This window comes from Hyla sarda, chromosome 2, assembly GCF_029499605.1.
Source record: "Hyla sarda isolate aHylSar1 chromosome 2, aHylSar1.hap1, whole genome shotgun sequence".
Classification (NCBI taxonomy): Eukaryota; Metazoa; Chordata; class Amphibia; order Anura; family Hylidae; genus Hyla; species Hyla sarda.
Genome location: NC_079190.1, coordinates 460,838,470 through 460,866,252, shown reverse-complemented (window position 1 = coordinate 460,866,252; position 27,783 = coordinate 460,838,470). Strand labels below are relative to the sequence as shown.

At 44.1% G+C, this 27,783-nt stretch overlaps 2 protein-coding genes across 2 annotated transcripts in view; one reads left to right on the top strand and one right to left on the bottom strand.

Moving 5' to 3' along the window:
• BTG3 (BTG anti-proliferation factor 3) overlaps positions 1-8,103 on the top strand; it is a 34,331-nt gene extending 26,228 nt beyond the window's left edge. The window contains exons 4-5 of the mRNA XM_056559423.1: positions 5,196-5,379; positions 7,435-8,103. Coding sequence (XP_056415398.1) covers positions 5,196-5,379; positions 7,435-7,662 — 412 coding nt within the window. The 3' untranslated portion in view covers positions 7,663-8,103. The remainder of the gene's footprint in view (positions 1-5,195; positions 5,380-7,434) is intronic.
• A 10,042-nt stretch (positions 8,104-18,145) lies between these two features.
• Positions 18,146-27,783, bottom strand: part of CXADR (CXADR Ig-like cell adhesion molecule) — a 54,198-nt gene continuing 44,560 nt past the window's right edge. The window contains exon 8 of the mRNA XM_056559422.1: positions 18,146-18,532. Within this exon, the coding sequence (XP_056415397.1) occupies positions 18,509-18,532 (24 nt within the window). The 3' untranslated portion in view covers positions 18,146-18,508. The remainder of the gene's footprint in view (positions 18,533-27,783) is intronic.

Below are 27,783 nucleotides of genomic sequence, written 5' to 3'. Positions count from 1 at the left end.
GATGCCTATATTAACCTCTTAAGGACACAAGGCGTACCTGTACGCCCTGTGCCTGGTCCCAGTACGCCTTGACCCTGTGTCAAACCTGGTCGGTCCCAGCGGCTAATGACAGCCAGGACCCTGGGCTAATAGCGTGCGGCACCGATCATTGTGCTGCATTCAAAGTTGATCGCCGCGTCTAAAATGAAAGTGAAAGCTTCCCGGCAGCTCAGTCGGGCTGATCGGGACCGTCGCGGTGAAATCATGATGTCCCGATCACCTAGAACGTGAGCGGAAGGTCCCCTTACCTGCCTCCATCAAATGGATCGATTTGCTCCAAACCTGAAATCCAGGCTTGAGCAATCGACCGCCGATAACACTGATCATTGCCGTCTCAATGCACAGCATGATCTGTGTAGCAGATCAGTGTGTGCAGTGTAATAGCCACTGGGGGGGGGGCTATAACACTGCAAAAAAAAAAAAAGTGTGGGGAAAAAAGTTAATAAAGATCATTTAACCCCTTCCCTAATAAAAGTAAGACTCACCCCCCCTTTTCCCATTTAAATAAAAAAAAAAACTGTGTAAATATGTGGTATCGCAGCGTGCGGAGATATCCGAACAATAAAAATATATAATTAATTAAAATGCACGGTCAATGGCGTACGCGCAAAAAAATTCCAAAGTCCAAAAAAGCGTATTTTTGGTCACTTTTTATATCATGAAAAAATTAATAAAACGCAATCATTAAGTCCAATCAATACAAATGGTACTGATAAAAACTTCATATCACGGGGCAAAAAAATGAGCCCTCGTATCGGCCCGTGCGCGGAAAAATAAAAAATTATAGGAGTCAAAGGATGACCATTTTAAAGAAACAAATTTTCCTGCATGTAGTTATGATTTTTTTTTTTTAAGTAATACAAAATCAAACCTATATAAGTAGGGTACCATTTTAACCGTATGGACCTACAGAAGAAAGATAAGATTTTTATCGAAAAATGCACTGTGCAGAAATGAAAGCCCCCAAAAGTTACAAAATGGCATTTTGTCGCACAATGAATTTTTTTTTCCGCTTCGCCGTGGATATTTTGGTAAAATGACTCACTGCAAAGTAGAATTGGTGGCGCAAAAAAAAAGCCATAATATGGAATTTTAAGTGCAAAATTGAGTTAGGGTTTTTCAGTTTTTTGCATTTTTATTTTTTCCTCATCACCTTCTAAAAATCAGGTGTCCTTAACCCCTTAAAGACCCAGGGCGTATGGGTACGCCCTGGCTCCCTTGTAGTTAAGGACCCAGGGCATACCTGTATGCCCGTGTGAATATGCCCCCCCCCCCCCCCCCCCCCATGTCATTTCAGACCTGTGATTTGCGGAGATTCCGGGTCAGTCGGGTCGCCAGTGACCAGGAAAAAAAGGGTGAATGGGGCTGTCAGACAGCCTCATTCACCCTTACCCAGCAGGAGTGAGGTGGCACGGGTGCCACCTCACGATCACGTGATTGATCGGTCGGAACGACCGATCAATCACTGTCCTGCTGGGCGGCGATCAGGGCCGGTGGGGGTCTCCTACCTTTCCCTGGTCCGGCGGGGGTCCCCTCAGGAGCAGCGGTCCCAGTGGCAGGAGCAGTGGCAGCAGCGGTGATGGTCCCGGCGGTGCAGGCGGCAGGATACAGCCTGTTCACCTCCTGCTGTTGCTTAGCAACAACAACTCAGCATGCACAGCCAAAAGGCATGCTGGGAGTTGTAGTTTTCCAACAGCTGGAGTTCCAACTACAACTCCCAGCATTCTCTTTAGTAGTCTGTGCATGCTGGAAGTTGTAGTTATGCAAGAGCTGGTGGCACATTTTTTCTATGAAAGTATACATCCAGCTGTTGCATAACTACAACTCTTAGCATGCACGGACTACCAAAGGGCATGCTGGGAGTTGTAGCAGTGTGCCTCCAGCTGTTGCAAAACTACAACTCTCAGTATGCATTGACAGTCGAAGGGCATGCTGAGTGTTGCAGTTTTGCAACAGCTGGAGACACATTGGTTGTGAAACAGTTTGTGTCCTAACTCAGTGTTTCGCAACCAGTGTGTCTCCAGCTGTTGCAGAACTACAACTCCCAGCATGTATGGTCTGTCAGAGCATGCTGGGAGTTGTAGTTTTGCAACCGCTGAAGGTCCCCCCTCATGTGAATGTACAGGGTACATTCACACGGGCGGGTTTAGAGTTTTCTGTTGCAAGTTTGAGATGCTGCAAATTTTCCGCCACAGCTCAAACTCCTAGCAAAAAACTCACTGTAAACCTGAGCGTGTGAATGTACCCTAAAAACACTACACTAAATAAAAAGTAAAATAAAGAAAAAAAAGTCTTGTACGGCACGGTTTCCAAAACGGAGCCTCCAGCTGTTGAAAAACAACTCCCAGTATTGCCGGACAGCCACTGACTCAACAGCTGGAGACACCCTGTTTGGGAAACACTGCCGTAGGGTATGGCGCTCTCTCACTTTGGAGTCCTGTCGTGTTTCAAGGAAATAGTTAAGGGCCACATATGAGGTATTTCCTTACTCAGGAGAAATTGCGTCACAAATTTTGGGGGACTTTTACCCCTTATGAAAAGGAAAACTTGGGGTCTACACCAGCATGTTAGTATAAAAAAATTATTTTTTTACACTAACATGCTGGTGTTGCCCCATACTTTTCATTTTCACAAGCGGTAAAAGGAAAAAAGACCCCCAAAATTTGTAACGCAATTTCTCCTGAGTATGGAAATACCCCATATGTGGGTGTAAGATGCTCTGCGGGCGCACAACAAGGCTCAGAAGAGAAGGAGCACCAATAATATTTTGGAGAGAGAATGTGCCTGAAATTGAAGGCAATGTGTGTTTACAAAGCCCCCATAGTGCCATAAAATGTTTCATTTGCACAGCCCACTGTTCCAAAATGTGGTCACATGTGGGGGGGGGTCCACTGTTCTGGAACCCACCACGTGGGGCTTTGTAAACGCACATGGCCACCGACTTCCATTCCAAACAAATTCTCTCTCCAAAAGTTTAATGGCGCTCCTTCTCTTCTGAGCATTGTAGTGCTCCTGCAGACCACTTTACATCCACATATGGGGTATTTCCATATGCAAAAGAAATGGGGTTCCAAATTTTGGGAGGCTTTTTCTCCTATTACCCCTTGTGAAAATGAGAAATTTGGGGTAACACCAGCATTTTAGTAAAAAAAACAGCCGTTGGCTGTCCGGGCATGCTGGGAGTTGTAGTTTTGCAACATCTGGAGGTCCGCAGGTTGAAGACCACTGCTGTATACTGTAGATCTGACAGCACATTTCTCCTAAGGGCCCTTTAGCACAGGATGATTATCGTCTGAAAAGGCTGACATCGCACTGTGTAAAAGGCCATTGATCCGCTGACGAAGGAGCAAATGGCACCTCTCCCTAGAAGACGAGCAAGTGGCCATCTCCACATGGTACTCAGGCTTGTAGTAGGCTCTGTAAATGAGTGCAGATTTACAAGATCGGCGCTCTCTTACATGAAGCCCCATGCACGAAGTCCTTCCAGTCTTCACTTCTTCCCTACATTCTCTGTGTGAGGCCATGTTCACACGGCGGAATTTCCACACCAGATGTTTTGCCACAGAAGTTCTGATTCCGGCGTCAGCAAAAGAATGGACAGGTCTATTTTTTTTTCAGCGAATTCCACAAGGAAATGCATTGCCGTCTGAGACCACGCATTTCCGAGCAGTCCTAGGAGAGACATGTCTGCCAGCGCTCCGCGGTCGGTGGAATGACCACGTGAAAAAATGTTTGTGTGAACATAACCTTAGAGAGAGAGTGGCAGGAAGGGGGAGGAGGATGTACACAGTACATTAGAATGTGGAGGTGGTTTGAGGGGGGAAGCATCCAAGTTTTCAGGAAGGGAAGATCACACCAGCTGTGACTGAAGAAGGAAGAACCAAGGGATTGAGAGTGAATGACATTGGCTGTGTATCATTGTATTGAAAGAGGAGAGAACTCTGAGCAGATTGAGAAGAGACATCACAGACTCCTCCGCATTAGTGTCTGTCAGCACACGGAACAAGGGATCTCTCATGGGCTGTAGAAGAAATTGGTCCATACATGAAAAATGGTGAAAGCAGCAGCGTCATCATCCTGGGCACATTACATCCAGCCCTTATTATTCGGGGAGACATGATACACATAATAAATCTGATACTAGGAGCAGGTTCTGAACAGCATCTTAGGGAGATGGAAATGAATCAAGAAAGAAAATGTTGCAGTCTGACACTGAATTGCACTTCGTTTTTCTTTTCCACCTCAAAGGTGTCCATAACCTTGAAAAGGGATGTTCTCAAACATTTATGGCCTATCCATAAAGGTGATGGATGCAGGTCCCACCTCTGGGACCGCTTCACCTACCTTGAGAACGAGGGCCTGTCTGGCCTGGATGTGGTATCCTGAGGTGGCTGGGATTCCATAAAAAGCAGAATGAGCTGCTGTATGCACTTTCCGTATATTCCATAGACATTAGGAGCTATGCTGTTTCCAGTGGCAGATGGAGTGTGGGTATGCAATTTACACAACTCCCATTACTTTTTGGAGAAGTTACAGAAACTTGGTAAAGCACCCGGCCAGGATTTTGAAAATACCAGAGCAAAGGGGCCCTCGTTCCTCAGACAGATGCAGATCCCTCTTCTGACATTTATGGCATATACTGTAGATTAACAAAAATTAAGAAATTAAAATATATTTATTTAAAAAATATATATAAACCTGTATACTACTGCATCATATGGTGGCCTTGTGCAGCATTCCATACTATTTTGTGTAGTACATACTGTTGGACAGCAGAGGTCACTGTAATTCTGCATCACTTGTAGTACTGTCATGTGATCAGCAGGTGGTGGTGTTTACTGAAAAATAAAAAATAAATCTGTCCGCTCTTCGCTGGGTAAAGCAAGAAAAAATATTCAGGGAGTGAAGTGTGTGGGTATTTTATTTTTTTATTTACTGCAAATAGGACATTCCAACAACTGGTGTCATAAGTTCTTAGCAATGTAAACTGTTAAGTAGTGTTCCCCAACAATGGTGCCTCCAGCTGTAGCAAAACTTCAAGTCCCAGTAAGCCCGGACAGGCTGTAAATCTGAGAAAAAATGACGTAGGAAACCAATTTTTTTGTTATTGTTTTATTGATCGGTTTGTTGACATGATACTCGCTGTGTTCCATTAGATATGGCGAGAAGAACCCCTCCTTTGTGGTGGCAAGCTTTGATTGTAAAGAAGATAAGATGGAGATCTCTCGTAAAGTGAATTACGCCATGGAGAAGGTCACTTCAGATTATCACTCCGGCTCCTCCTCGGACGATGAAGTCTACGTCCATAAGAAGATGCTCTGTGTTGCCGATCCTTATCAGGTATCCACATCATGGTCACTGCTCTGAATTGGCTTGTATTTGGCAGAGCTGTGATGTGGTAGAACATTACACAGGAGTGTCCACCCCGTATCCGATATATATGTGACCCCGCTGTTCATAGGGGATTCATGGGCTTCAAACATAGCAGCAGTTTATGTCACCACGTTACAGAAAATGTAAATACTACCTGTATAAATCCTCAGTTGTTCCTGCTGGTCAAATGGTGACTGGCTACAGGAATACATACAGAGATTGTGACCGGCTTTGGGTGCTGTCTGTATATACGAATATCTATATATACTGCATTGGGTGCTGTCTGTATATACGAATATCTATATATACTGCATTGGGTGCTGTCTGTATATACGGATATCTATATATACTGCATTGGGTGCTGTCTGGATATACTGATATCTATATATACTGCATTGGGTGCTGTCTGGATATACTGATATCTATATATACTGCATTGGGTGCTGTCTGGATATACTGATATCTATATATACTGCATTGGGTGCTGTCTGGATATACTGATATCTATATATACTGCATTGGGTGCTGTCTGTATATACGGATATCTATATATATATACTGCATTGGGTGCTGTCTGTATATACGGATATCTATATATATATATACTGCATTGGGTGCTGTCTGTATATACGGATATCTATATACTGCATTGGGTGCTGTCTGTATATACGGATATATATATATATATATATATATATATATATATATATATATATATATATACTGCATTGGGTGCTGTCTGTATATACGGATATCTATATATACTGCATTGGGTGCTGTCTGTATATACGGATATCTATATATATATATACTGCATTGGGTGCTGTCTGTATATACGGATATCTATATACTGCATTGGGTGCTGTCTGTATATACGGATATATATATATATATATATATATATATATATATATATATATATATATATATATATATATATATATATATATATATATATATATATATATATATATATATACTGCATTGGGTGCTGTCTGTATATACTGATATCTATATATACTGCATTGGGTGCAGTGGTCATTATAGTGTGATGTAGAGACCAGCACTGTTGGGGATGCAGGGGATTTATGGGGTGGTTATGGGACTGTTTACTGTGCCATAAGTCCTGAATAACTTTTCTGGTGGAATCTGGATGTATTTTAGAAAAAAACTTTCCATTAGACAGATATTTAATTGGGGGGGGGTTATTTATAAAGAACTTTCCCCTAATTTTTTTTATCAACCCACTGGTGCCCTTTTGACAGGATCACAGGGTGTTGTATCAAAGGCTTAAAGGGGTACTCCGGTGAATTTTTTTTTTAAATCAACTGGTGCCAGAAAGTTAAACAGATTAGTAAATTCCTGATATTTAAAAATCTTAATCCTCCTAGTGCTTATCAGCTGCTGTATGCTCCACAGGAAGGTCTTTTTTCTTTTTGAATTTCCTTTGTCTGACCACAGTGCTCTCTGCTGACACCTCTGTCCATGTCAGGAACTGTCCAGAGCAGGAGTAAATCCCCATAGAAAACCTCTCCTGCTCTGGATAGTTCCTGACATGGACAGAGGTGTCAGCAGAGAGCACTGTGGTCAGACAGAACAGAAATTAAAGAAAAGAACTTCCTCTGTAGCATACAGCAGCTCAGTACTGGAAGGATTTAAGAAGATTTTTTTTATTTTTTTTTTTTATATAGTTATTTACAAATCTGTTTAATTTTCTGGCACCAGTTGATTTGATAAAAATAATTTTCCACCGGAGTGCCCCTTTTACCAGGAAGCCATGTTTGCCATGTCCAGTATGTAAGCCCAATGTGACTTATTGGTATAACACAAGAATTGCAGTGTATTAAAGAAGTAATCGGAGGACTGCAAAATGATTTGTCTCATTCATCTGAATGGGGAGATTTCCGGCAAATAGGAAAATTGCTGAAATTTTCGCTACAAACCTGTTGTGTGTGAATTCGCCTGTAGAGTAGATGCCATTTGCAGAGTTTTATCTTTTTGTTTCGCTCCTGTACTTCTCAGGTGCCAGAATTCCGACCTCAACCAACTCCTTCCTTGAACAAGAATCCAAAGAAAAAACAAGGCGCCCATTACCACTACCAGCCCCGTTTTGGTTCCGGTTACCAGCAGGGAAGAAACAAGACTTATGGCCGCGTCCCATGGATGCCACCGCTGCCCGTCATGCAGGCTGAACAGAACCACTGGCACAGTCTGCATATGCTGGGCGCCGGGCACCAGTGCTTAGTCTAAGTGATCAGTATCTATAATCTGTGTGCAAACTAATGCTGGACCAAATCGTACGAGCAGCTTTTTCTATTAGAAATGTATTTTTTTTTTTTTTATGGTTATTTAACTAAAATTTTGCACTTTTGTACATTTACTAAGTGAGTTCAGAAACACTTTTTTTTGGATAGATAGGGTTAATAGTTAAGTGCCTGTCTTTTTTAATATTTATACATTCCGACTTGCACAGGATCATGTTAATCAATTTGCTATTCTGGACGTTTCAATACCGAATGTATTTATTTGCAAATCTCAATTTGATATTTTATGGGTTAGACTAATAAATGATATTTTATTAATAATAATATAATAAACAGAGAGAGGATCAGGTTACAATGTAATGATGATGGACCGATGCTACTTGTAATAATGCTATGAAGAGGCTACTAAAATAATAAGAAATATGATCATGCACATTCTGGTCTTTGTTGTTTTGTATAGCGCTGACATATACCGTAGCACAGTACAGAGGTTGCACTTGCATAAGTTATTGTCCCCTGAATAGCATGGATAGCTGCTCGCCCCAGTTTAAGGGCATATCCTGACCAGTTTCATAGGAAGCTGTTTGGGATGTAGAAGCAAAACTACAACTCCCAGCATGTCTGGGCAAGAGTATGACCTGAGCATGCTGTCCATTGCCACTGTACAATTCCCACGGCTGTCCGGGCACCCTGGTTAGGAAACGCTGCTATAGAGCAACCAATGGACAGAGGAAATGTATGGGAGGGAACACTTACCTGTTGGAGCCAGATACTGGAGGTGTGGTGGTCAATACTTAGTCCGGAAAATAAGACGCACATGATGCTGCTGGCAGATGAAGGGGTTTTGTAAATGTTACCTATCAAAATGTTTATATATTTATATATTTTTATTATATATATATATATATATATATATATATATATATATATATATATATATATATATATATATATATATATATATATATATATATATATATATATATATATATATATATATATATATATATATATATATATATATATATATATATATATATATCTCATCTCTATCTATATCTATATATATCTCATCTCTATCTATATCTATATATATCTCTCTACCCTCTATCTCTATCTATATCTATATATATCTCTCTACCCTCTATCTCTATCTATATCTATATATATCTCTCTACCCTCTATCTCTATCTATATCTATATATATCTCTCTACCCTCTATCTCTATCTCTACCCTCTATCTCTATCTCTACCCTCTATCTCTATCTCTACCCTCTATCTCTATCTCTACCCTCTATCTCTATCTCTACCCTCTATCTCTATCTCTACCCTCTATCTCTATCTCTACCCTCTATCTCTATCTCTACCCTCTATCTCTATCTCTACCCTCTATCTCTACCCTCTACCCATATGCAAAGCAGCTCATTACACCACCTTATTCAGGTAGTGTTCCCTGGTATCAGCTTAGCTCCTGTTAAGGAATATGAAAAGCTAATCGGGATTTTATGCCAAGCCAGACTACTTCCCAAAAGGAAAGTTTCTACCCATCTGCAGACAGCTTTTATTTTTTTTTATTTTTTAAGAGCCGAGGAACGTGCTCTCCAATCACCCAAAGTGCAAGAAAAAAGTGCAAACGTGTTACACTAAAAAAAACGTGCACAAAGGATGCGGTCTATTGCAAGCACTTCTCCAATAGGAGAGAGGCCTCCCAACAAACCTTACCCTTCGCCTCCGGACCAAAAGGTACCTGCGAGGTTCCAGGTTCGATGTCCCTTTTCGCCAAAGCTACTAGGGGACCACAAATGCTCCCGGCATCCCCCTTGGCGTTAGCCAAGGTATCTGCCCGCAGAGCCGATAACGGTAGGTACCCTGCCAAAGCAGGAGTACCCGGGGTGTTTGCAGGGAGGTGCGGAACCTAATGGCCACACACACCTCCCCTAGACCGCCAGGAGGGACACTCAGAAGGGCTACCGCATCCTGACAAATCCTGTGAACACACAACACGCAAAAAGTGACACAGTGAGACAAAAAAGAAATAAATAAGTGAATGTGTGCAGATATACTGCCCGGACATCCGGCCGGATCTATAAAAATGTATCTGATCCTAGTCAGAAGGCCGGGAATCAAGAGGTGAGTGCCACAAGGTGAAGAGATCATGGTGCCTGTGCTTCCACTCAGTGAGCCCATCTGCAGACAGCTGTTTTGTGGTTTTTGCCACTCGTCAGTACAGAGCAGGGTGATCTGGCTTGGCTGGGGTAAGAGGCCTGAGAGCAGCTAAAGGGGATGAGTATTTATCTCAGGGAGAGATTACCACTCCTGGTATGACAGAGCTTCATAAGGCCATTTTGCACTCCGTGGGCATTCTGGGTAGGGGAATATGCAAAGCAGCTCATTACACCACCTTATTCAGGTAGTGTTCCCTGGTATCAGCTTAGCTACATATTCCTTAACAGGAGCTAAGCTGATACATATATTTATATTAAACTTTTTTTTTTTTCTTCTTAAAAATTGTTGTGTATAACATGTTTTGGGGCTGAGCCCCTCTACGAGGTAGTACACAATAAATAGGTGCTCATGTTATTCTTTATGTTCACATGATGGAATTGCAGAATTGCTCACTAGAAATTCCACACTGAGATTCCACTGTACACAGGACGGAATTTCTGCTGCAGTAACCTCCAATTCCGGGGTCTGCACAAAGAAGTCTATCCGGTCTATTCTTTCTGCGGAATCTGCACAGAAATGCATTGCATTGCCGTCTAGAAGATGGCCCACTCACAAGCGGTCCTAGTGCCGGCATGTTCTGCCATCGGGGGAAATGTCATCACGGAAGCTTTCTGTGCAGACATTCTCCTGTGTGTACATAGCCTTAAATGAGATCTGCAGCCATAGACACTTATCCCCTATCTGCAGGGGATGATCCGAGCGCTGGGACCCCCCACCCGCGATCTCCTGTACGGGGCCGCGGCTCTCGCGTGCAGGAGGCTAGTCGGCCGCAGCATGACTCCGCAGCAGACACACCCCCTCTGTATCTCTGGGGGAGGCAGAGGTGCAGTGTTTGTGTATCCCCGCCTCTCCCATAGAGCTGTATGGAGGGGAGAGCCGCGGCAACGCCAAGTCCCCGTACGGGAGAGCGTGGGGGTTCTCAGCAGTCAGACCCCCCCCCCCCCCCCCAATATCAGACATTTAACCCCTATGCTGCGGATAGGGCATAAATGTCTAAGACTGAAGTACTCCTTTTAATGTCGTCCAGCTCAGAAACAGTCTTGCATACAAACATAGTTGTTGCAAAACTACAACTCCCATCGTTCCCTGACTACAGCCAGTGCGCTAGTACAATTTGTTGCGACCTATAATCTTTCCATACTGACAGCTTAATAAATGGGTTTCACTCCGCCCCCACCTATTGACCTTTCCCAGGCTGATAAGACTTGGCACACTCATCCATCATCCAGGATCACAGCTAGTACAAGGCTTCCCGTATATTTGTGTGCTGGGGACCTGTGGTGTAACTGGTAGCCATGTATTCGAATTTCATTTCCTAGTAAAATTTTGGAGCATATTCCTTTAGAACTATACTGCCTCATTCTTCTTATTCCTACTGGAAATATAACAAATTAAGTGGGTGTTACCATTCCGTTGTGTGAGGGGTGTGTCTTCAGTCTGGCACTCTTAGCAATGATTGGACAGTCTGAGTATTTAGGGACACACACCCAACTGGTAACTCCCTGCTGTCAATTTATTCCTAAATTTCCAGGAGGACTGACAGAGGAACAGCATAATGCAGATTTCCAAGCAAAGATGCTCTGGCATTATCATTGGGAATACAAGTATTTACTAAAAATAGACCTGTCCGGATTGGTGGCCGTTCCTCTTTGGAATGCTGTGAAACAATCTCATTGACATCAATTGCATTCAGAGCGGAAAGACCTGTGGTGTACATGGGCCTTAAAGGAGTACTACAGTCGTAGCCACTTATCCCAGGGGGGTCCGACCATATCTCCCATACGGGGGCCCAGCATTGAGGTCGACCACACACCCCCTTCATATTTCTCTGGGAGAGGTGGGGATGCACTAACGCTGCATCTCCGCCTCTCCCATAGATATACATGGAGGGGTGCATCGGCTGCGGCGTCATGCTGCGGCCAACACTCCTGCACAGGAGAGCAGTGGCAGAGCCGAGGCCCCGTACAGCGTTTGGACCCCTGTGATCAGACACTTAAGATCTGTAGCCCTAGACACTAAGGGTTCTTTAAATGTGGATTCACTTACCACCTATTTGTTCAGAATTGTTTCCTGGACATCAGATGGTGAAAATGGGTGGTCCTGCAGCTCGAGACATGTGACCCGCTATACTAGTGTAAAGTAACAATGCTCCAAACAATAAAGAAATCCCAGATAAGGACAAACCATAGAAACATAGAATGTGTCCGCAGATGAGAACCATTTGGTCCATCTAGTCTGCCCAATAATCTGAATCCTATCAATACTCCCTGGCCCTATCTTATATGAAGGATAGCCTTATACCTATCTCTATCTTATATGAAGGATATCCTTATACCTATCCTTATCTTATATGAAGGATAGCCTTATGCCTATCTTTATCTTATATGAAGTATAGCCTTATACCTATCTCTTTCTTATATGAAGGATATCCTTATACCTATCCCTATCTTATATGAAGAATAGCCTTATGCCTATCTCTATCTTATATGAAGGATAATCTTATGCCTATCTCTATCTTATATGAAGGATATCCTTATACCTATCCCTATCTTATATGAAGGATAGCCTTATACCTATCTCTATCTTATATGAAGGATAGCCTTATGCTTATCCCATGAATGCTTAAACTCCTTCACTGTATGTGCAGTGACCACTTCTGCAGGAAGGCTATTCCACGCATCCACTACTCTCTCAGTAAAGTAACACTTCCTGATATTACTGCAGAAACCTTTCCCCTCTAATTTAAAACTATGTCCAGCAGTGGTTAGATCATTTTTACTCCTTAATTGGGACCGGAAAAACACAGTTTAAAACCCCATCCCTTCCTTTCCATTCCCAGTGTTTTTCCCAATTTGGGAAGGAATCTCAGAGTGCAGGAGATTTATCTATTTATTTTTTTTCCTGTTAAGGAATATTTGGTTTATCCTTTCCTTCCTCCCATAGACTTGCCTTGAGGGGGCGGGGCCATGACGTCACTATACTCTGGCCCCATAATCGCCCGTCATCAGGCACGGGGTGAAGTTCTCTCCGTGCAGCAGGAGACATCACAGGGGTTCCCAGCTCTGGGGACCCCCCCTGTGATCAGCCAACTTATTACCGATCCTTTGGAAAGGAGATGAGATGTCTAGGGGCGGAGTACCCCTTTAAAGGGCTAACTACTACATTTTTCATCTTCTCCTATATTAATTGGACAGAATGCAGATGTGAATCTGGGGACTCTGCCTATAGGGCTGACCCATAGCAGTACAGATGGTGGGGGTGTTTGACAAGTTTGCACTTATGTATCTTCCTCATTCTATTATTTACAGAATATTTGTCTATTTAGTTATCAGTAAATTGGAGTCTCTGAAATAAAAACATCTTTATTCATATTTACATAGAGCGCACAGGCCGGCACCACAATCCTATACAAAAGTGTAAGAAAATATTCTCGCAGCTCAAATGTTTGGCTTTTATTGTTCCAGTCAGTGTAAATGTATGGAAATTAGAGATGAGCGAACTTACAGTAAATTCGATTCGTCACAAACTTCTCAGCTCGGCAGTTGATGACTTTTCCTGCATAAATTAGTTCAGCGTTCAGGTGCTCCGGTGGGCTGGAAAAGGTGGATACAGTCCTAGGAGACTCTTTCCTAGGACTGTATCCACCTTTTCCAGCCCAATGTAAGTTCGCTCATCTCTAGTCACGGGGATCCCAGCAGTCAGAGCCCCCGTGATGAGACACTTAAAGGGGTACTCCAGTGGGAAACTTTTTTCTTTTAAATCAACTGGTGCCAGAAAGTTAAACAGATTTGTAAATTACTTCTATTTAAAAAAAAAAAAAAAAAACTTAATTCTTCCAGTACTTATTAGCTGCTGAATACTACCGAGGAAATGTTCTTTTTGGAACACAGAGCTCTCTGCTGACATCATGACCACAGTGCTCTCTGCTGACATCTCTGTCCATTTAAAGAGCAGTCCAGAGTAGGAGAAAATCCCCATAGAAAACATATGCTGCTCTGGACAGTTCTTAAAATGGACAGAGATGTCAGCAGAGAGCACTGTGCTTGTGATGTAAGCAGAGAGCTCTGTGTTCCAAAAAGAAAATAATTTCTGCTGCAGTATTCAGTAGCTAATAAGTACAGGAAGGATTAAGATTTTTTAATAGAAGTAATTTACAAATCTGTTTAACTTTCTGGCACCAGTTGATTAAAAAAAAAATCCACGGGAGTACCCCTTTAAGGACATGTGTAGATCTGTGTTTTCCAAACTGTTTTCCTCCAGCTATTGCAAAACTAGTTTTGCAACAGCTGGAGGCACACAGTTTGGAAAACACTTGTGTCGATTATGGCCTACCATGCACAGCACCAGCCATGGACTTCCACATCTGATGGTCACCTAGTGGTCACTAACAACCTTTTTTGCTTTTAATAAAATGATAGATTCCATTATTGTGTAGAGCAGTGGTCTCCAACCTCCGGACCTCCAGATGTTGCAAAACTACAACTCCCAGCATGCCCGGACAGCCGTTGGCTGTCCGGGCATGCTGGGAGTTGTAGTTTTGCAACATCTGGAGGTCCGGAGGTTGGAGACCACTGGTGTAGAGAATTCAGTTCCTGCCCCTGAGGAGCTTACAATCTAATTTATTTATTTTTAATGATTAACTCATTCCTGGGCAGAACGTTCTAATATTACACAAAGCTTCCACTCCAGCAATGCAAGACAGCAGGAACAACAACCCCCCAGACTATCCTCCATTCCCACTGATTCTTTTGTAGGAGCAGCCACAATAACATTTATTCGTATTGTTCGCTCTTCTCCATCACAATGAGGCCATGTTTACACAACGAAAATTGAGCAGAAGGTCCGCTTGGAAAACACAGGCGGACATCCCGCAAATTAGCATATTCCGCCAGCACTAGGACCGCTCGGAAATGCACCGTCCCCATAGACGGAAATGCATTTACGAGCGGATTCCGCCAAAATAATTGACTTCTAGATGTTTCTCCAGATTAGAAAGATTAGTGCAGCAGAATTCTATTAAAAGCAATGGGATTCTGCTGCAACTGCGTTTCCGAGCTGAATTTTTCCAGTGGATTCTGCTCTGTTGTGTGAACATGCCCTAATAGCAAAAAGAAAAAACAAAAACACAACATTGTGAAAGTATTAGTGCGTTTGTAAACAAAGTTGCCACAAGCCTTATAGTATTGCAGATATCTTGACTGTGTGTTAAAGGGGTACTCCGCTGCTCAGCGTTTTGAACAAACTGTTCTGCATGCCGGAGCTGGCAGCTCGTGACGTCATAGCCCCACCCCCTCAATGCAAGTCTATGGGAGGGGGCGTGACAGCCCCCTCCCATAGACTTGCTTTGAGGGGGGTGAAGCGTTCAGAACAGTTTGTTCCAAACGCTGAGCAGTGGAGTACCCCTTTAAGGCACAACTTTATAGAAATAAAAACTTAGAAAATGAAAATTTTACATAAAGCTGGTCAATCCAGTAAAATTCCTTTAATCCAGCATCCAACAGTCCAGAGGTAAGAAGTATGTGACTGTAGTGTCATATACACCAACCAGCCATATTATTAAAACCACTAAGGGTGCGTTCACACGTGCGGATTTACAGCGTATTTTACGCTGCAGATCCGCCGCTGAAGGACTGCTGTATGGTGCCGCTCCGAGCAGACACACTGCGATGTGCGAGTCGCTGCGCATGCGCGGTGTACTCGCACACATCACGGCCGCTTCCCCTGCTCAATGAGCTTGGCCGAGAGCTGCCGCGATGTGCGAGTATACTGTGCATGCGAGCGGCGACTCGCACATCACAGTGTGTCTGCTCGTAGCGGCGTATTGCCTCTCTGAGCAGGCACATATAAAGGCAGCATATAGGAGGTCCTTCAGCGGCGGATCCGCACATCTGAACGTACACTAAGGGTGTATTCACACTGCAGAGTATCCACACTGCAGAGTATCCACACCAATTTTGTGTCCGCCTTCATTTGGGTGGTTTCTGGCTTGTGCGGATTCTGTATGCTGAAATTCTGTGTGATGGGAGCGCGGAATCCTATTGAAGTCTATTGGGCTTTAAGTTGAATCTGCAGAATTCTGCATGCGGAAAGTCTACCATGTGAATATACCCTAAGGCTATGTTCACACAACGGAATGTCCCCATGGCAAATCTCCGTGCAGACATTCCACAAACAGCGGGCCCCGCCATAAACATGCCCGGCGCTAGGACCGCACCGGAGTGTGCCAGCTTATAGACGGCTATGCATTCCACGCGAAATCCGCACAAAGAATGAACGTGCTCATTCTTTGTGCGGACATGGAAAAAGGAATTTCCAGGCTTAATTTCACTCTGACAGGAAGTTGTGTCGTTCTTTCAATGTCAGTGTGGTGTTGTCTCAGCAGCTCCCTGGCCCGTCCCTCTCCCGAAGAGGACACATTATCCTCTGCTGTCAATGGAGGCTTGGTTTGATCTGGTCTCTGAACTCTACCCCTCCCCCCTGAGTGATGTCATCACCTCTGACCAGCCCCAACACCATAAATACACATAAATATCTTTATTGGAAAATTTAGGGAAGAATGAGTTGTGTTTACACCATGCTGCCTTGTGCTGGACAATGTAACAGACAGGAAATGAATACAGCAGGTCCTGCAACCTCACTGTGCAATAATCTGCTATGAAATTAGATGTTTTGCAGCGGCTCTGGGTGAGAACTGGCAAGAGCGCTGTGGGAGGGGAGCAGGCTGGGTGAGAAGACTGTAATGTTGAGGGAAAGCAATGCATTCTGGGAATTGTAGTACTGAGAAACTGCTCAACCAGGAAGTACAGGATTAAGACCCCCAAAACCAAAGGATTTTTAGTGGTTTCATAACTGGGGCAGACAGGTGGTAAACAATGCCATATTCTTCTGAAGCATTTTGTCACCTTTTAGTGGAGTACCCCTTTAAATAATTTGCTGCTTATTGGCACATATACCAAAGGACACCGTACAGTCTTGCGAGGGTCCCAAATTTTTTTTTTTTTTTTTTTTTTAAGGAGGCACGAGGTGGATCTACAGACTATTATGCAGGTGGTGTTATTGCTGAGGCTGATCGATGTATATTGACATTTTATTCTTTGTTGTTGTCTAGTGTAGTTTTTTGCTATCCCCACTTTTATATAATCTTTTAGGACCATTTCATAATCCAGAACATTTGATAATCTGGAACCAGCGCTGGATTGAAGGAATGTTACTATGGAAACATACATTTGATCAATTACAGGCATAAATTTGATCAGTTACAAGAACAGACTTTCATACCCCCCCCCCCCTTTTAAAAAAAATAAAATAAAGAAAAATGTATCATGTATTTTGCTTATAAATATGAGATAGTCGTTGCACTGTTGTAAATTATAAAACGGAAATTAATGATTCTTTATGGATCATTAGTCATTACCTTGTTTATAATAAATCACCACTAAAAAAAAAAAAAAAAGAAGAAATGCCAAAACCTAAAAATGCGTTCATACAGCAATATTTTAGGATTCCCACCTAGGCTATAAGATCTGGACCACCAATAGTTCACCTAAACTCACTATGGGCTTCGAGGATGATCTATTGTGGTGGTCTCCAAACTGTGGCCCTCCGGATGTTTCAAAACTACAACTCCCAGCATGCCCGGACAGCCAACGGCTGTCCGGGCATGCTGGGAGTTGTAGTTTTGAAACATCTGGAGGGCCACAGTTTGGAGACCACTGATTCTAGCTTTAAAAGGGGTACTTTTCTGGAAAACATTATTATTATTATTATTATTATTTTTTTTTTCAAATCAACAGGTGCCAGAAAGTTAAACAGATTTGTAAATCTTAATCCCTCCAGTACTTATCAGCAGCTGTATACTACACAGGAAGTTCTTTTTTTTATTTTTTATTATTTCTTTACTTTCTGACCACAGTGCTCTCTGCTGACACCTCTGCCCATTTTAGGATCTGTCCAGAGCAGGAGAGGTTTGCTATGGGGATTTGCTCCTACTCCGGACAGTTCCTGACATGGACAGAGGTGTCAGCAGAGAGCACTGTGGTCAGACTGGGAAGAACAACTCAACTTCCTGTGGAGCATTTAGCAGCTGAATACTGGAAGGATTAAGATTTTTAAATAGAAGTAATTTACAAATCTGTTTAGCTTTCTGGCATCAGTTCATTAAAAAAAAAAAAAAAGTTTTCCAGCAGAGTACCCCTTTAAGTATAGGGTAGTCCAGATCTTGTAGAAACAATATGAGTGGAAATCATTGGTGCCCCCCATGCTTCCTCTATGTCAGTGCTACAGGGACGGCTAGTACAGCTCCTTAGTACACAGCAGCCGGGATCTCAGCTTCCTGGACCCACGAGATGACAAGGAGAACGTGTTTTTGGAGTTCAGCGACATTGTAGTAAAGGATTTACAAGAAGATATTAAAAGGGTCTTCAAGTCACAGTTAATGATCCTTCAGGGGGGAGCTGCCGATCCTCAGGAACTCCTCCGGGCAGGCTAGGAGGCCATGTAAACGAGACAAGTCTGAGGAATAAACCTTAATGTACATAAAATTGAGTCAGTAACAAGGAATCTCATGTCCCAGTCGCTGTTCTACTGGAGGGGAGGGTCCGGGGGGGTTAAACCACTGTTAAGCCATGATACTTGAAATAAAGGAGACAAAATGGAGGACATTAGATGGCAGCATACATTCTGGTCACATACAACAGAGGAACAGGAGAGCGAGTGATTGACAGGGACAGATTTAGGATTAGATCTGTGAACACAGGCGGCAGAGGTTACCCAACATACGTATGTTATATGGTTTATAGAACACCGCCCCCGCTTACATTCCTCATGGGCCTGTCTAGGAAGTAGACAAAATTGGCACCTGGAACACGTAATTAATGTCAGATACGTTTTTGCTAAATTCAGTGTCGGCTCCATATTATACACAGGGGCAAAGGATGGCATTTTTTTTGTAAATATTTTGTGTGACAACACTGAAGAAATGCCCCCTGCTACCATATAAAGTAGTGAGCGCAGTCAGTATCAATGTTTAAAGGGGTACTCCACTGCTCAGCATTTGGAACAAACTGTTCTGAACGCTGGCGCCGGCAGCTCGTGATGTCAGAGCCCCGCCCCTCACATCACACCCCGCCCCCTCAATGCAAGTCTATGGGAGGGTGCGTGACAGCTGAGCAGCGGAGTACCCCTTTAATGTTGTGTCCAGTGTATGGTCTTAACACTGACAAGCTGACCCCCACCACCTCTTTAACCTCTGCCACACTGCTGGCAGCACTCATGCATCAATTTTCCAAAGACAACCTCTGAACATGAGGCTGACCATGTGCACTCAACTTCTTTGGTTGACCATGGCAAGGCCTGCTCTGATTGGAACCTGTGAGTGTGAGAGCGATAACACAAAATTTAAGACACCTGCTTCATATTCACACCTTGTTAAGACTAACAAGGCACAATACACCAGGAAGGGAAAATGGCTTAGAGATTCGACCATTGGGACCCCTGCACTTTCCTGCATGGCACACCGGCAGTCCTAAGGGACAGAGTGTGTCGACCCCCACACGAAGGCCAACACCCCCCCCCCCCCCTTCATGTATCTCTATGGGAGAGCTGGAGCTACCCAAACTGTGTGTACAGCTCTTCCATAGAGGGGGCGTGTCAGCCGTGACCTAGTGCTGGGGTCAACAAGCCCCATTCCTGGAGAGAGCCAGAGTCCTGTGCAGGAGATTGCGGGAGCAGCGGGACCCCCGATGATCAGACACTTATGCCTTATCCTTTGGATAGGGGATAAGTTGTCCTGCATAATAGTTCTCCTTGTACGTTTTTTCCCCCATCATAGGAAATTAGGGCATATCATAGTAGTGACTCCACCTGCCTGGACCCCCATGTTTCTCTGCACAGTGACGCTACAGGTAGCTGCTTGTTGTGCCCCCTGCCCCCCACACTAATCAGAACATTGGGATTTGCCATAACATTCCATGATGGGAATACCCCTTTTATTCCATTAGGTGGCAACATGTTTTAAATCACATGAAGGCCAAGTCCGAAAAATGTGATTCATCGTTTGCAAACAGAATTGCTGAAGACAAATCCTTGACTGAATCCTCACTCATCTATAAACATTAATATGGAGCCATATATTGGCTATTTTATCCATATAGTAAGATCAGGTCTACATGATAGAAAAAAATATTATAAAAAATAACATTTATATGTTGCTTATAAAGTGCAATAAAAAAAATCCCAGATGTTTGCTCAGGTCACTCCTTACCGGTCACTGATTAAACAACCTATAGCTGATACCACTAATCTACCACGATAACCTATCAAGTGTTTACTCATTTTTATAATAAACCGAAACTAGAGGGACGTTGATGTCCGTCTGCTGGTCAAGGAACAGAATTCTGAAGCTTAAACCAAGAGATCCATTCCCACCACCAATGGCGCTTCACACACCACTCCAGCTATTGCACAGGGTTGGGGAGATTTATCAATACCGATGCAGAGGAAAAGTTAACCAGTTGCCCATAGCAACCAATCAGATCGCTTCTTTCATTTTTACAAAGGCCTCTGAAGAATGAAAGAAGCGATCTGATTAGTTGCTATGGGCAACTGGTCAACTGCCCCAGCAAGAATCAAATTTGCCAAGGCCTACCGGCCCCCAATGCAGCAGCCGCTCACTTTACTAAGTGGCCGTGGCCCAAGATGCTCTTTACAGGCAGCGCCGCAGCCACTTGTGAGCTGTAGCCTGCGGCAGTGACGAGTGGTGTCCTCTTGCGCCGAGAAGCTGCCACACATCACTGAAGGTGCTGCCCTCACCAGAAAGCCCGCCTGCGCCAACAGACTGCTGTAAGAGAGAAGCTGCCTGCAGTGAGGTACAGGCAGCACTCAAGAGCGTGGTGCCAGCGGGGAAATGAAGGAGGTTAATGCATTAATGGTATGGTGGGGACCAGTGAGGACAGTGTTGTGGGATTTAATCAATTAAAATGACAAAGGGGGATCAGGGGGAGGGCAATTAAAATGGCACAGGGGTCCTGTGTCATTTCAATCCGCCCTTGATCCCCCCCCCCCCCCGTGCCATTTCAATCTCCACCCTTGATCCCCCTGAGCCATTTCATTTGCCTCCCTCTGATCCCCCTTCTGATCCCCCTGTACCATTCCAATTCCCCTCCTTTGATTCCCCCCATGCCATTTTAATCCCCCTTATGATCTCCCTGTGCCATTTCCACCCCCCTGTACCATACCAATCCCCCTCCTTTGATTCCCCCTCATGCCATTTCAATTGCCCTCTTCCGATCTCCCTGTGCCATTTCAATTGCCCCCCCCCCCCTCCCGTGCCATTTTAATCCCCTTTTGATCCCTGTGCCATTGCATGACACAACGTGTATGGGCGGATCTTCCTGTGATGTTATGCATAAATAATTATGCAAATAAGCATGGCAGGTATTTTAGTTTATTTTTTCAAGAAAGGTGGCAACTCTAAATGAACAAGGACCATTCTTGTGGAGGTAATCAGGCAGAATCCGCACTGAAGACACTGTCGTCTAGCGAGATGGCAATGTCCTTGCGTTGGCGCCAGCCACACTCAGAATCTCTAGATGCACTTTTTCCGGCTAGCCTAAACCAACCTAGTTCACAACATTACTCCCCAAAAGCCCATGAGGTGCCTTGTAGTATCTGACACCAGGTGCAAATCCTTTCAGTCCTACAATTTGTAAGGTGTGGTCTTCATGGATCGGACTTTGTGATGATCAGAATGAGACTTGGGGAATTTGGAGCCCAAGTCAACACATTCCGCAAATCAATCCTGAACACTGTTTGGAATTTTTTTTATTTTTTTTTGCTTTAAGAGGCCATTAGTGGATATTATTGACATAAAGAAGGGATTGAGCAAGGTTTAGGTAGGTAGTATGTGTCTGAGTGTCATGCACATGATGTCACAACCTAAACGATTACTCTGCAGAACGTTGCTCATGACGCTATCTCCGCTGGCTTGTCATCTTTCCATAGTGTATTTTAGTGCCATCTCCCAGGTAAGTGACACTCACACCCCCCCCCCCCCCCCCGGCCATCCACATGATGAAAAGTATGATCCTTCTTCCATTGCTCCCGTTCTTTCAGTGGTGAACTAGGGTCAGCATGGGCGCTAAGTAGTCAGTGTCTACACAGTCCTATACCCAACAAGTTGTAATGCCCTGCATGTGTTGACGCTAGAGATGAGCGAACTTACAGTAAATTCAATTCGTCACGAACTTCTCGGCAGTTGCTGACTTTTCCTGCGTAAATTAGTTCAGCTTTCAGGTGCTCCGGTGGGCTGGAAAAGGTGGATACAGTCCTAGGAAAGTCTCCTAGGACGGTATCCACCTTTTCCAGCCCACCGGAGCACCTGAAAGCTGAACTAATTTATGCAGGAAAAGTCATCAACTGCCGAGCCGAGAAGTTTGTGACTGATCAAATTTATTGTAAGTTCGCTCATCTCTAGTTGACGCCTTTAGAACAGTCAGCAGAAACTTTTTCAGCAATACGTGGGCAATGACATTTTTCATTACATACACCAGTGGTATTTTCATAATAGAAGACCTTTAAGACAGAGATTTGCACACTATGACAACGATATTTGTTATCTGATCATTTATGACCATTGTTGTGTCTTGTTATTCACACTGTATTGTAGTATTACTTTTACGTAGTGGACCTCATTTACCAAAACTAGATAAACAGCAACCAGATTACATATTATAGCACTGTTCTAGACACTGTATGGCTCTAATACTGGTACTATTACATGGCAGTGTTATTTATGGGCTCTAATATGGTTGGTATTATTATGGTATATGGCAGTGTTTTTTGGGGTCTGTGCAGAACTAGGACATATTTAAAGGGAATCTGTCATCCGTGTCACCCGCACTTACCTGTGGGTAAAGGCTAGTAGTGAGTGACATGGCCGATAAGGATCCCTTCCTCGCTCCGTGCATTCGATCTTTCCCTTTTTCTCAGTATATGCAAATGTGGAGACTGGTGAAGTGCTGGATCATCATTGTAATGCCTCTTCTGCTGTGCACAGTCTCTGTAGAGTGGAGCTCCATTGCGGAGGCTCAGCACAGGGGAGGAGTTACTATAACGGTTCAAGACTTCACTGTGCACCAGGGTCCGCCCCCATCTTTACATACACCAAAGACCAGAGGCACAGAACAAGAAACGGTAAATATGACGTTCATCAGTACAGACTTGTAACGCGGGCGACACTCACAGGTTAGTGCAGGTGACACTACTGACAGATTCCCTTTAAAAGGGGTACTCCGCTGCACTGCTTCCGGAGCTCCGCTCCCCAGCGTCCGGAAGTTTATTATTCCAAACGCTGTGTGCTGGTTTCCGTATTCAGGGCTACCCCTCATGACGTCACGCCCGCCCCCTCAACGAAAGTCTATGGGAAGGGGGCGCGACGGCCGTCACGCCCCCTTCCCATAGACTATCATTGAGGGGGCGGGCCTGACGTCACGAGGGGCAGCCCTGAAGACAGAAGCCCGCACACAGCATTCGGAACAATAAACTTCCCCACGCTGGGGAGCGGAGCTCCGGCAGCAGGGCAGCAGAGTACCCATTTAAGGGTGCATTCACCTGTACAGTATCTTGCACAAATTTGATGCACAGGATTTGAAGTTGTGTTCAGTCATTTAGTTTACAATGAAATCTGAAATCCTGCACATTAAATCTGCACAAAATACTGTACATATGAATAGACCCTAACAGTAGAAAGCAAGATGACAACAGAAGATTGAGGGACCGGACTAAGGGAACGGGTGCTGTAAAGGAACAGGGGCTAGGTAAGTATTTCTCCTTATGAAGAGGGGTGTCTACAGACTTTCAACCATACAATGGACATAATGGGTTAAGGCCAAGGTTGCACATCTCAGGTACTGTGCACTTGCTCCATACTCATGAGATCTTTATCATCCTTTTCTTCTAATGATCGTTTTTACATCATCCTGGATGGGTCACATTGCTGGGAAAAATGATGGGGTTAGAAATCCATTAATAAAAGGATGATTTGTGCAGAAATCATCTTGTTCTATCCCTAAATGGCTGCGGTGTGACATCACAGGAGATGACATCAGACGGATGGAACAATTACAGATCTATAAATCTGAGCCAGAGTTTATGATCCCTGTAAAGGCTGATGAAGGAAGTGCCAGGACTCGTAAAGACAAGGACTTTAAATGCTCAGAAAAGCAATATTAAACTATGGTCTAGAGCAGTTAAAGGGAAGTTCTACTTTCTGCTGAAGGCAGTGCAGTAAGGGAGCTCAAATTAAAGGGGTACTCCAGTTGAAAACTTTTTTTTTTATTTATTTTTTTAACAGATTTGTAAATTACTTCTATTAAAAAATCTTTACCCTTCCAGTACTTTTTAGCTGCTGTATGCTACAGAAGAAATTCTATACTTTTTGAATGTTTTTGTCTTGTCCACAGTGCTCTCTGCTGACTCAATATTCCTCCCCTCACTCCACCTCTCCCAGCTCTGTAATGAAGAGGGAGAGGTGGAGGGAGGTGGAATATTGATGAGCTGGGCGGCGGTGCGGTGCCGTCAGAGTGCCAGTTACCCCGCCTGTGCCAGTTAGCACTTCGCATATAGGGAAAAACGAAGATATCGACCGAACGGCGGGGTCGATCCGAGCACAGTAAGTATCAAACTGATCAGTACCGCTGGTTAGTGTGTGGGGGGGGGGGGGGGAAGCTGACAGTTTTCCTTTATGTTCAGAAGATGCTCCATAGAAAGTGATTAGAGCAAAAGGTCGTTCCATTCGTTTTATGGCACAATTGCCCTGAGTTTTTAGGATTCCAGAGGTGTGACCCCCACCGATCAGTAATTCCATATCCTATTGATAGGGAATAACTTTGCATCTTAGGATAACCCTTTAAAGTCCTATACATTTTGAGGCGTTACCCAGCACATCCCGTAGAGATCAGATTTAGAGGTGGGGTGTATCAGCCTTATTAAAATCAGGTAAAGTGAATAACATGGATTATCTTGTCACAGCAGAACCAGTCAAGGGTGACATATATCAGGCATCAAGAAAATAAGAGCTCTTGACATTGACATGGTAAATCAGTAAATATGGGCAAGGGTATAACCAGTGTTTCCCAACCGCTGCGCCTCCAGCTGTTGCAAAACTACAACTCCCAGCATGCCCAGACAGCCAACGGCTGTCCGGTCATGCTGGGAGTTGTAGTTTTGCAACAGCTGGAGGCACCCTGTTTGGGAAACAGTATGACTATGAGTAAATCTGATGTTGGACAGCTAGGTCAGAACATGCAGAGCATTCAGTCGGTAGTACCTACTAAAGTGATTAAAGGCTCAAAGATGCATTTGAGAAGCGAAGGCTATCCCCCTGGTTTGATCCCGCAGAAGAGCTACTGTAGCACAAACTACTAAAAAAGTGACTGCTAGGTATGTCAGAAAGGGATCAGAACACTCAGGGCATTACAGCTTACTATATAGGGGTGTGGTATCCCGGTACCGTATTGCATACCGTACCTTGTATGGTGATCCCCAAAGTCAGAGTTACTACGTTCGGGTAGGGTCCCCCAGGTGGGCCAGCCCCTTGTCGCCTCCTTCTCTAACCCTATAATGTTTAAATGTATATAATATAATGTATATTAGTATACTTACCTTGGTAGCGTTGCAGGACCTTCGGTCATGTGACTATGTTAATTCCTCTATGGTATGTTGGAGGACCTTTGGAGGTCCTTGGGTCACATGATTACTCATAACTCTTTGTACAGAAGATTGACAGTTGTAATAGACCAGTGAGCTTAAGTCCAGCCCCTGCCCATATAAGGGAGCTGTAGCAAATGATCGCTCTCTTGGATTGCTGCTCTCGTAGATGCCGGACTATCAGGACGGATCTGCGCAACTTTCAAAGACTAGCTAGGCCAGAAACCTGCCGGCCTCAGCCTGAAACTAAACCGCGAGTTAAAATCTCAATCCCCGCTAAAGCTAGCGTGATTACTGGACCGAATCTAAACCCCTAAATCCAGTGGATCACTGCAACAATTACCTTCCTAAGCTCAATAGACTCAAGAGATCCCAACCACTTGCCAAGCTCTAATAGACTTTGTTATATGGACTGTTCCTGTTCATTATTACATAAAATCTTCAGTAAAAGTTCCGACAAGTTTCAGCAAATCTCCGGTTGTGGACAATCAATTATTTCCTATAGCCCTCACCCTGGCATCACGAATAGAAAGGGTTAAGCAAGCACCCTTTAGTAACCGCACAGCTACACCCCATATACCCTACTCCCCCAAGCTACCACAGGGGGCTGTGCAGCCGCAGACCAGTCAGAATGCCCATGCTGACACCTCTTCACTACCAAAAGTGACTACAATGGGAAATATGAAGCAATGGGAGAAGGTGGCTGGGTGCGTCACTTACCTGGGGAGGAGCCTTCACTAGCATGCATTAGGGGAAGAAGCCAAGCTGGTGGGGGCAGCGTGAAGGGTTAAGTTCTGCTGGAACCTTGAGTCTTGGCATTTGTGAAGATCTTATTGACATACACAACACCTGCTTAAACATTGTGCAGACTAAGTCATCTCTAATGGCAGCGGCCTCTTTCAGCAGGATAATGCACCCAGCAACACTGCAAATATTGTTCAGTTATGGTTTGAGGAACACGACTCATATTTAAGGGGTACTCTGTTGCAGAACACAGGATAGGGGTTAAGTGCCTGATGACGGGGGATTCAGACCGTCGGGCTGTAGCCGATACCCGAATGCTGTATTGCCGGCTCTCCCATAAAGATCCATAGACAACCATGTGATCGACAGTAATCTGTGGCCGGGGATCGAGAGAACAGGGGTGGTGCCGAGCAAGAGATCACAGGGGTTTCAGTGGTCAGACCTCTCACGATCAGACACAGGATAGGGGATAAGATGTTCTGCAACAATGTACCCTTTAAAGTGGTTGTCCAGGGAATTCTTTCCTAAATTTAATGTGCTTAGGTAAAATGTATACTCGCCTGACACTGCTGGTTCCACTTCACAACATCTCCTGGTCTCAGTCTTGACACAAGGAAGTTCTCAGCCAACCATTGGGTGCAAGAGCAAGATCCGCCGCAGACACCGACAGGCTAAGCAGGAACTTCCTTGTGCCAAGACAGAGACCAGGTAGTGCCGCGCATCAGGATGAGGCACTGGTATAATGGGATCAGGGCAGGTGAGGGCACATTTTTCATTTTTTTTTACCTGAGCTCATTGAACTGTAAGTTTAGGGTCACACATGCTGCAGATGGCAGAGCGCGCTCTCTGCTGCGGCCGGGTAGCTCCGTGTCTGCTCGTAGCGGCACATTTCCTGCCGTTAGTCACACAGAGCTATGCAGCCGCACCAGGGAACTCGCTCTGCTGTCGCTCTCTGTACGCTAAGAATGCGCTGTGTGTGACCCTACCCAAAAAAGAATTTCCCAAACAATCCTATAAGGAGGAGCAGAAAACTTAGGTCTTATCTCTCTCCCCCCCAAACAAGCATTGGGGATGCCAAAAATGTATCATCTTTGCCTTATGAAATGCCCTTTTTAAATCGAAGATACCCATAACAATTACAAAAACTAATGAATCTGCCAGATATATTAAAAAAAATAAATAAATTAAAAAAAAAACCTCATTATAAAAGGATTTTGATTGATAAAAGTCACATCCATGGCCACCATGAAGGTTAACCCATTTACCTCTACTCATTATCACCTTAGGAACCGTGACATAAGAATCCTGTCAGCTGTCCGAGCCTTGAACCGATCGAGGATAGAATAGGATGACCTATCTATAACCTACCTTACTCTACATCGCAATATTAGCTAAAACGACCACATGTGAATCGTGCCAACCAACATGGCCC